Below are 11,892 nucleotides of genomic sequence, written 5' to 3' on the forward strand. Positions count from 1 at the left end.
CCCCTATTGCTGAATTCTAGATCCGCCACTGCAATGACGACCATCTCTCAGTACCTAAATGCATTCCAAAATGATTGATGTTAAAATTTATTTCTTATTTCTATGACAGTAGGAAAAAAAAAAACAATAAGAAAGCTTATTTAAGTGTGTCGGGTGCACGATGACCCCATTTGGCCCCAGGATTGTCATACACAGTTTAGGGGATTCCCTGTCTGAGTACAGTAGTCGCTTTTATATATAATACTATAATATATCAAATAATCTAGCTTATTAACTGACGTGATGTTGACACTGAGTTTACGATAAAGTTAATTAACCTTAATCTTTTTCTTTTCTCTCTTTGAGGCTGTTCATAATAATATTTATTTTTCTCACGTCTTCTTGGGTCTTTCCTTATTCCGTTACAATTCTTCTTTTTTTTCCAATTTACATAATTAAATCCTCGTATTTACTTTATTAAAAAAATGCATGTTGTAATTTAATTATTTTAAAAGGATGTGAATAAACGTTTATTCGATTGATTTCCAAATTTCTGTATAGGTGGCCATTTGGGCGAAAATAGAAAAAACTGTCGCCATAAGAACAAATATTTCGTTAGGACAATTTCATGCAAGTAACGTTTAAATCCATTAATGCGAAGACAGAAAATCCATCCTGTAAAGACAATAGAAATCCAGGTACTGTGTACAATTCACGTAAAATATAACTCAAAACAAGCAACGCATAAATAACGCGACGTAAGATTAAACTCACAATAAAACAATAATTAACATAAACAGTATCAACTTGGTGGTTCACGTGGAGGTTTTAATATCATGCTTTCTAATTATGTTAAATCCTACGGTGTGTTTCCACTTTATAGGTTAAGAAAAAACTTATGTTTGTTATAAAGTTTAACTTTATAGGTTTTAAAAAACAAAATTACAAAAATAAAATTACCAATTACCAATATACCAATTATAGTAATAGGTCTATCAGACGTTGGCTGTAATACTAATGATTTATTTGAAGGAAGATGTGGAAATATGTTGAAAATGGTTTATATCGGTCATAATGAGTTAACTCGGCCCAGTCAACATCATGCCATATCAGCTAGAAGCTTTGATTGATATGCAATTGCTGTACTCAAAAGGGAAACCCCCCTCTATGACATTCCATGGGTTAGTAGGTTTATCGTGCACAACATCCTTGATATATTAGGATGCAATATTAAGGAACTTGATGGTAATTTTTGATGGTCATCAGTGTGGTAAGCCTATTTTATTATAATCATTAATGTTACTGTAAGTATTATAATTACTTTTTATTCCTAAAGTGTTTATTATTACCATGATCTGTAACTTTCTATCCTTATGTTTTGCTGGGCTTTATGGGAGGACGTCAAGTACTCTGTATTGAATAGACCCGAAGCTTAAAGAACAATAAAAGAAAGAAAGAAAGTAAAGCTGACCATGTTATATTGTGGTGTCATCTGGACGGTAGATGGCGTTCTCGCACATGATCAACTGGCAATATAGACGACTGAGTAGTGGAACATTAGCGTTTCTTTGCTCATGTTTCCCCCTTATGTTGTTTCCCCATCTACGGATGCCACTACGGTATAACCTCGTCAGCTGACATACCGGCTTGATTTTTTTTATTCGCATCATTTACACAAAAAGCAAAGCAAATTCCCTTTTCCTTATAAGGACAAAAGTTGCCTTCATTAAACCTTTAATTTTAAGTGACTATGACACCCAATGGTCCCTGGAAAATCTATACGGGAGTTTACCTACATGTGCATAATGTTTATTACATGTTATATCCGCATTCTTACTCCTAGCAGAATAGTATAAATACTCCGTCGGACTCTGAAAGAGACACAAGTTTCAGTATTCCCTCACCGACGACAAAATATCGAGACTCAAAACTGACATACAGTACCTAAACAGTAAGTTGACTTTTTCTAATGCTTTTGACAATAGATTTTTCTAATTTTGTGTGTTATCTATTATGTCTATTTTACTGTATGTTTCCAGATTATACCGTGATGACAAAGTTTACACTATAGGCTTTTAATGCTAAATTAATACTAAATTCTAAAACTAAACTTGTACTTTTACTTACTTACTGGACAGCATCATACATTTCTTCACTTACTGCCCGACTTGCGAAAAATTTCCATATCTTTTTCGGTCATGTGCTCCAACCGTTGCTTCCCTAACAGACCACCTATACCCCCAGTTTTTCTAGATTCCGTTTGATTGACATCTTTCAATGTGGTTTTAGGTCTTTTGGTTTGTTTTTTCCATGTGTGGGGTTCCAATTATAGAGAAGTTTGCGAATCCGGTTACTTGCCATGCGCATCAATTGGCCCAAACCATTGTAGCCATACGTTTTCTCAAAATAGATGTGAGTTGTAAATATAATACCTTTGAGATGAACATAATCTTTTAGATATTGAACAGGTTTACTTTCGTTTCGATTTGAATAATTTTATTAATAGTCAAATGAAACGAATTAACAAGCTAGGTCAGTAAATTTACTAATATAAGGTATAGTTACAGGCCTCGGTTTGTTATAATTAATTTAGTAATTTATGAATATCAGTCAATCAAATTGTGTCTTTCATGATGTGTTTTTTTTTTCTTTATGAAATCATTTGTACTGTCTAGAAAGGTATACATTTCTATTTCCCTTCCTATTTATCCTCAATCCTAATAACTAGTCGTGTTCAAAGACGGGCTATACTCGATAAACTTCTTCACGTCACTTAATTGTACCACATTGTAGCAAGAGGATTGGTAGTGTGTCATACTCAGTTTATACTGCCCAACACTGAAATAACATTCCTAATGATATTAAGAACATTTATAATGGTAATACTGTATTGTTTTGCCTTTGTTATGTTGATGGCGTTCCATAGACTGTATTTTGAGTGGCCTGAGATGATTTTTTTTTCTTTTTCCCTTTTTTTTTTTCTTTTCTGGAACTGATGTAATTGATCGATTGCTAAACTAATTAAAATTTGGAGGAATCTAGGCTTGCGCTTTGCAAACTGACGGAAAGGCGCATTATAAATTCCCAGTTACAGTAACGATGTGGAGATAAACGATTGAAAATTTACGAGTGAAAAACTAAAGAAGTGATTTTTGGCTTTAGGATCATTTTAAATCAAACCCCGGAACCCATCTCCTGTTTTACATATCAATAATAAAACTGTTTTGGTCTATGGAGTAATTTGGTTTTGTAGCATTTGAAAATCCAACCTCCATAATGTCCAATGTCGTTAAACGAAAGTAAATTCACGACAAGTACTAGCAATATTGGACGATAATAATCATTAACTCAATATCAATTTTTAAGATTAGGTAGAAGTCTTATGTCCTTATTCTTAAGAATACCAGGGATAGAGCTACACTTGCAGGATAAACAAGTGTGTTTTTCAGATTCTTTTGTTCTGTATTCTATCAGATTTTTAATGAATTGGCACAACTAATTATTTGCCAGTAGATTCAATTACACTTTTATATGATTTATATTTAATTGATGTTCTATGTAATAACTAAACTTTAAACAAATGTATGGCGAACTAAATTTCCGAAAGTAGAACTAACAGGAACTATAAATCATTGTCCTTTTTATGTGTTTGTAACAAATTTGAGGTACTAATAATTAGCCTGTTACTTTGCATAATTCGACTTGAATGTTTTATTTTTTTTCTTTTTTTTTTAGACTATGGATACAGTATTAAAATCAGTGGTTATGTGTCTATTACTTGCCTGTGTGTATGGTGCGCCTGCAGACACTAAGGGTAAACCGGTGGTCAAGGTAAAGACCAGTCTGACACATTTAATTAACTCAGAATACTGTTGATACCGCAGTCAACGTCTGCTTAACAATGTTTTCTTTTCATTTCGAATTTATTATATAAAAAGTTTTTTGTTTTTAGATTGTTTTAAAGGTAGGCCTACTTTTAAAAGTTTAAATTTTATATAAGAAGCAACCTTCTCTATCACTGCTCAAAGTCTGAAATAATCTTTGTTTTAGGTTTGATATGACGGATAATATCTAAATGCGTTCTCTTATACACATCTTGTGTCATACTCATATATATGAAGAAGGCGTGTCCACGTGTGTTTCGAAACATATGTAGAATATAATATAACGTAACAGCAAAGAAACTCAAATACGTAAGATGTTGACTTTAGAAACACTAAAATTTTTTAGGCGAATATTTCGGCTACTCCTGTAACTTTTGTCAACGCTTGACATAAAATGAACATATATATATAGTTTCACATTAGGTTTGGAGCCAACTTGTCGCTATTAAGGCGATTATCATTCCATTGGTGTACGGAGACCTTATGGTACATGTGCAGATCTAACCGCCAAGCACTTTCTCTCAAGCAGCCGACTGAAAAACTAAATACATGGAAACCATAGTAAAATATATTCATAGGTTTGTTTCGTAGCACAGTAAAGACGATAAAACAAATAGATAAATAATAACAACAATGCTCGAATAGGAACACGATGAATAATCGTGTCAAGCATACTATAGCTGCCTTTCAACGAAACGTTCCATATTTTCAGTTTCCATGTGATTTCCAAACTCGTCTGTGGTCATAAGCCAGGGATGGAAAGATTTCTATGAATCAATGAAATGAAATCACATATATCGTTTTATTTAATACTGATAAAGGTTGAGAAAACTTTCGATGTTGAAGGGCGCACTTTGACTGAAACTATGGAACAAACTGATGACGGGATTATAATAGATGTAGAGGCTCAACAAGGGTCCAGCGCTTTGACAGTGTTCACTGACCTCACTCATGTAAGTATTACCGGCAATATCTAAAAACATGGCGGTGGTTTTGTTGAAGTTCATGTAGTTTTGTACATTTAAGTATCGGTTTAAATAATTATGCATTAAACAATTGCATGGCATTTTAAAAGCGTGTGATTTTGTACCTGAAAAATGCAATAGTTTAATTAATGTATTCTATGCAAATTGTTTGAGAACAACAAAGATAAATATATTATTAATAATAACAACACAAGATAATAGATTACAAGATACATGAAAACATTGGGATAAAGGTAATGATGATGATGATGATGATGATGATGATGATGATGATGATGATGATGATGCTAATGATAATAAGTACGGTATGTTAATGATGATGAAATATAGATATGATAATGACAATGATGTAAATGATTAGGATGATGATGTCGAAGGTGAACCTTGACAAAAAAAATTAAATAAAAATTTAAAAAAAAAAACACGGTTTCAAGACGCTATTAAACCACTAAACAATAACATGCTATCTAATGAACAATCGCGAACGCTTTGGCGTGAAAGGTGCGCGCCCCCAATCAGTATACAATGAATAGTTTGAGCTATAACACACTAATTTTTTTCTCTCATTATTTTACAGGGACTACTCATCCATCGACACAAAAGCGATGACTCTTGTTATATATCCAGCCTTGCAGATTACAACGATACAGCATTGGTACGTCATCATTTTTACTTTAACTAGACCTACTTTTTTGTTATACATTCCGTACATATACAGCGTCTCGAAGTCAAATATGCGACAGGAAAGATAGCCATGTTTAAAAAGTGGAGAGACGCTTTCTTATTTATTCTGCGCGTGGTTGGAATTATTATTATATTATTAGTATTATTGTTATTATTATTATTATTATTTTTATTATTTTACTATTATTCATTATTATTATTATTATTATTATTATTATTATTATTATTATCATTTCAACTTTCAATATATATATTTTGATATCACTTTTTAAACAGTGACACTCAACATTTGTGGGTGCACTCAGTAATAAATACAAACATATACAAGTACAATATAAAAAAGGGACTTAAGAGCTACTTAAAACAAATTACATTAATTCGCCTACCCTGCCACCCACTCTGGTCAAGAATTCCCGTTGGTTACAATATAATGAAATTAAAGGTACCATATATCAAGGTTAGATTTATGAAATTATGATAGCTATACAAATTTTACAATATGAACAGAAAATATACTTAAATAAATAATGGTGTATGTAAATATATAGGCACATATAAATATGTATGTATACGCATAAAAAATGACATATTCTTACACATGCACATATAAATGAAGTAACACATAATATAGTATTAATAATATCTCTAAAGAAATTAAACTTGTTATCTCATTTCAATAGTTGTTTTAATTTCTTTTTTATTTAATATAAAAATAACGCTAAAAAGAAAAGATCGACGTTTCGACTCCTTCATGGTGTCATTTTCAAGATCAAATGGATGAAGTTTAGAATATACAGCAACTATAATCAATAGAAAAAAGCTAATCTACAATGTCAAAGTTTATAACAGTGGGATATTAATCCCGGTGTTAGATAAAAAGCTTTGCTTTGACACATTGTTTATTCAGACTGGGTTTTAATTGTCTAATAAACAGCATTTCATGAATGATATAGTCAAATTTGTCCCTACATTTCTTTCAAATGCGGAAACATGACTCAATACTGCTTGGGCTGATATGATGGTCCTTAGCATGTTGTCCTAACAGAAATCTTTTATGTTCAGCAATACGTTGGTAGAGGTGTCGCTTTGTTTATCCGACATAACTTGCATCACACAAGCCACATTTAAATCTGTACACAACACACTGCTGATTTAGGAATGTAGATTTTCTTTCTGTTTTCTTAATTTCGTCACTTATTTTTCTGCTTGTGAAAACAGGAAAAATGTTTTGGTCTATTTTGTTGCTTAGTTGGCGTAGTTGACGCTTAACTGAGTTGGCAGATTTCTGGTCTTTGAAGGGTAGGATAATTCGGATGGGCATTTCCTTCTCGTCGGCTTCACTATTACTGAATTTATTCAGTAATAGTGATGAGGTCATCCGTGTATTCAAGGCGTTTGAAAATCCTTCTTAGGTGATTACATTCCTCGTTGAATAAGTGGCTGGATGATGATAGTTTGTAGGCCCGATTCAACATGGTAATTAAAAGTGTCTCCTGGTGCTTATTGTCTACATGGCTTCTATAGTGTAGAAGTAATCCTGTGTCTGATGGCTTCCTATAAATGCGTGTGTGTAACTTGTTAGAGTTAGATAGGAAAGGAATAGAATTATTCACAGCAGTTTCCATAGTGAAGTTTATGGCAGGATGAATGTTGTTGAGCAAGTCAAGAAATTGCATGGCAGATTCTGTGTTAGGCATAAATACCAGAGTATCATCAACGTATCGCTTGTAATATTTCGGTATTTGATTGCTAGATTCAAGGCGTTCTTCAATATTGCACATGAATGCATTTGCCATAAGTGGACCTAAGGGTGATCCCATTGCTACTCCATCGATCTGTTCATACAAGTTACTTTGAAATTTAAGAAGCTGGTCTTTAGTTGCAATATTAAGAAGAGTAAGGAGGTCCGGTTTACTTAAGTTGAGTCCATATGTGACATTATAAACCAGTTGTCAGTGAAGGTTTATCAGCAATAATTTGAATTGTCTCATCCAATGATGGAACATTAGTAAATAAGGAGGAAACATCATATGATACTGATTCGGTGATCATTTGCGTTCATATCTTTCTCCTTATTAGTAATTTCTTTTTTGTTTAACCAAAATGTAAATGTACTCACTTAAGTGAGTGGTAAACATCATCAGTTAACGGACCCCGACGATCTGACCATAAGACGGATGGCGCACGTCATCACGCTACATCTGCGATGACGTAATGACGATAACATCACATCAGTTAACTGATAAATTTCGCCGTAGAAGGACACAACGTCGTGAGTACATTTAAAGTTTGGTTAAACAAAAAAGAAATTAAAAATAGTCATCATAAAAATCATGAAAATGATAGTAACTGTAATGTTAGGATTATTTAAAAAAAAAGAAAAAAGAATTATCTTATAATTTTAGGGAGGTAATATTGATGTTATTGGGTATCTCTTTTGCCCATGCTTGACATATATATTGTTTACAATTTAAGTAGAACATTTTGCCTAATGTTACATTTTTCATATATATATTATATTGTCAATCATTAAGTGTAACGTTATGTTTCTTGCGAACCGGTACTAAAATTTTCCCAATATTTCATCAACCCATTTTCAAGAAGACTGTGTAGAGTTATCTCTTATTTATGGCAGGCCAAATTATTAGAGATATCTCTATTAACAATAGAGATATCTCTATTGTTATAATAGGGATATCGCTATTGTTAATAGAGATATCTATATTTTCGATTAAATGTTCGGCCGGCCATACTTATTACAATTGAACCATCACATTTTAATTTTAAAAAAATGTTGTATAGTTTCTATCTTGATATTACGATATAATTTACAAATGCCTGTATTCTGAGTTGACCATGTTTTTCGGCCTCTTTGGTCTGGCAAGCTTCATCTTGCTATACACTTTTGATTAATACCTTTAAAGTTGGTATTGATAATAATAATAATAATAATAGGCCTAATATAATAACCATCAAAATGGCTAACCGACTTTCGTATGCTTTAACCTGTTGAAGTACGACTCTGCATTCATATAGTGTGCAAGATAAATAGTTAGTCAACCTAAATAACATCATACAGAGCCCCTTTCTGAATATTTATTTAGGTTTTTTATTTTATTGTTGAGATATGGTATCTTAAATTTTCAAATTTTCTACTGATTTTTTTACACTTTCAACCATATAGAGCTTACATATTTTGTAGTAGACAATCGCATCATAGAATGCGAGTTTCCATTTTTTTGAAAATTCACTTGCTGTTTCTAAAAATTAGTTTAAATCTCGTTTATTATTCCCATTAGGCACCACGTCGTCTGCTCAAAACAGACTACCAATTGTAATGTTAAGAATATTCTATTAAAAAATAGTTTGCCTTCAATCACAGCCACTCACGACGCCATCATTGTGACTTAGCGCTTTATTGCAACCAAATCAAAACACACTGCGTTGTAGCTAAACGTCACATCCTATTCAATCAAAACAATGCATTGCTGCAGCCAATTGGTGATTGTGGTTCAGACTGTTAGCTATTCCCACGGTCATGACGTCATGTTGTTTGAGCAACTTTAAGAATCATGCATCATATATAATAACATAACAAATTACTGTTGATTGACGGAAATTGTTGACTTCTGATCAGAAAAATTAATTTTGTAATATCTCTGCACACAATATCTCCTGTAATTGTACTGAGTGACCGTGGGTACCACTTAGTGACAATTTTGGCTAATTTTACAAGTAAGTGTACTGAATGTCCGGGTACAGCTTAGTAACTTTGCAAGTTTAAAAAAATATGCAATAATAAATTGCGTCCAATATTTGACACCGAGAATTGACTGATCAATCGCATAACATCTAATTTCTCGCTACAATTGTGTTGGTCATTTCAGGCACAAGAAAACCCCAAAAGTGTTTTCAAGTACAGACTGGAACCAATTTCAGAGATCAATCGTCAGTACTTCAGGTACACTGCTACCGACTCGATGAAACGCATTTGCAGTGGCGCTGGAAACATATTATGGAGTGTAATCCACGCAGATGCTGAAAACGAAACGCGACAGAAACGCCACGAGTGCACTTACAAATGCTCGACTTGGTGTTTTATCATCTGCAATACTAAATGCGAATTAACATGTTGAGATTAAAATAGTTTGATTTAATCATTTGATATAATGTAATGTGCTTTAGCTTGATATCTTTGGCCGCAGCTCGATTTTATAAGAAAAATATAAATAATTTATATAAATAAAGTGAATTAATAACCTTGTTAGATATTTCCCTTGTTGATCGTGCTGATCATATTATTCACATTTTAAAAATAAAATTCCTATCAATATTAAATATTTATTTTTGTTAGCATAGACGTTTTCCTCAATGTACTACTACTAAGCCTATTATAAAAGAAAGATGTGAGAAATGAAATAAGAAAACATATGTTAAAATTTTGATTACATTCAAAATTGCAAGTTTTGTTTTAGGCTCTGGTGTAAAAAAAATGTACAAAATCAGCAATTAAGCATTTTACTATAAAAACGTCCATGATTTCTTTTTCTTAATAAACGCTTGTAAAATGGCAGTCCAATCAGCTTGCAGCTTTGTGTCTTTTCAAATGATCTGTTGTAGTGGTTCAAACTTTAAAAAAACAATAATTTACATATAATATTATATAGCTGTTTTATTCGACAATATCGCAAGAGAGTATACACTTTGTTTGTCTACGTTTGATTACTCCTCAATGCGTTATTAAACGTTGGGGCGCTTTAGGTCATTTGTATCTTTAGAACAGCTGAGGAAAATTTGGTAAAAAAGCTTTTTAACTTCATTAAAAAAGGGGAGACTAGTACAAAATGATGGTCGTCTTCTATTTTAACTAATATAAATAGAATAATCTGTCCGTTCTACCTCCAGTTCTAAAATATCCAATCTAATTTTTGCAAAGATACGTTTGTATCAAACATTCATCTATTCTGAAGGTATGCTTGACTTTAATGCTTTAATTTGGAATATGAACTATTCTTTTCAAAAACATTTTTTTCATTCTTTATCTGTCAATAATCTAAAGATATGTCCACAAAAATAAAATGTTTATTGAAATAAAAAATGTTGTTTGCCCATATATAGTCATAACGTGCCTATATATGGTCATGTCGTGATGTCATCAGGACCATACTTAAACAAGCTACATGTTTTTGTCAACATAAATTGTATAGCCTCGTCAGGTTAAATTTCATTAAATTTAATAGTCACAATGTGATCAGGGATATTTCGCATTTTCACTGTCATATTATATCAACTATCAAACAGTGATTTGTTATTTGTATATGATGCTTAATTCTTAAAGTATACTCAAACCACATGACTTTATAACAGACCGTAGGAATTGTAAACCCACAATCACAAATTGGCAGCAATGAAGCTCTTTTCTGCAACGCATTATTTTGATTGGATAGGATAAAACGGTTAGCTTAAACGCAACGATTTGATTGGATAAAATTAAACGCTTAGCCACAACGCACTGTTTAAGTTGGTTACATGGTTAAATTAAAGCTCTTAGCCAATGTAGGAGTCGTGGCTGGTTGTGATTGTTAAAGCCCAATTGGTAATAGACCCTAAGCCAATTTGTAGTCGGAACTTTCTTGCTCCCATTAAAGGTCATATCGATATAAACCTATGTTGTTTATGTGGCAAGAAACTTGGTACGAGCATGCGCAGTTCTAACTACGAATTATCTTAGTTGTAATTGAGGTATAAAACAGCAACAAAAAAAACCCCTCAATTTTACCATAACATGCGATGTATTTCTACTTTTAAACAGGTGTTCTGCCTCCGGCGCAGATATTACTTCAGACACTGCATTGTCATCTTCATATTCTTTAGTATTTTACAATATTTTCCAACATCTATGACTATCGTAGCACTACCATTTTCATGTCCGGTTTAATGTAATACTGGTATCACATCTACTAACACATTTCGTAACTATTCGTTTTACATAGACCATAGGCAATAAAGGTATGTAATTAAAAGTAGACTTAAATATTTATAGGATTTTTAACTTGTGCAAATACACAGGTCATAGATATTTACTCTCAATAATTGTACGATGTGTTTCACAAAAAATAAAAAATGGGCGTAACCAAAATAGAACCAATTTATAACCCTGTTTAAATATCTAACAGATTACGTTCATTGCAAAATACAAGTTAACAATACTGTATTTATTATTAAAAGCATACAGTCTATTCAATCAATCATGCATTTTAGATACTATCAGTGTGAACTGAATATCTTCTTTAAATTAACAACGAAGACAATTGAATCTCAAAAGCATTGCTGTTGCGGTCAAACATGAAGAACAGTAA

At 32.3% G+C, this 11,892-nt stretch overlaps 1 protein-coding gene across 1 annotated transcript in view; it reads left to right on the top strand.

Annotated features, from left to right (window-relative positions):
- The window catches only part of LOC117110898, a 23,621-nt gene extending 13,505 nt beyond the window's left edge, over positions 1-10,116 (top strand). Inside the window, exons 2-6 of the mRNA XM_033253728.1 lie at positions 1,826-1,930; positions 3,715-3,810; positions 4,685-4,816; positions 5,427-5,504; positions 9,421-10,116. Of these exons, the coding sequence (XP_033109619.1) occupies positions 3,718-3,810; positions 4,685-4,816; positions 5,427-5,504; positions 9,421-9,669 (552 nt within the window). The 5' untranslated portion in view covers positions 1,826-1,930; positions 3,715-3,717 and the 3' untranslated portion in view covers positions 9,670-10,116. The remainder of the gene's footprint in view (positions 1-1,825; positions 1,931-3,714; positions 3,811-4,684; positions 4,817-5,426; positions 5,505-9,420) is intronic.
- The last annotated feature ends 1,776 nt before the right edge of the window (positions 10,117-11,892 follow it).

The sequence above is a fragment of the Anneissia japonica genome, unplaced genomic scaffold, assembly GCF_011630105.1.
Source record: "Anneissia japonica isolate Jap-2015-1 unplaced genomic scaffold, ASM1163010v1 scaffold287773_len227377_cov100, whole genome shotgun sequence".
Lineage (NCBI taxonomy): Eukaryota > Metazoa > Echinodermata > Crinoidea > Comatulida > Comatulidae > Anneissia > Anneissia japonica.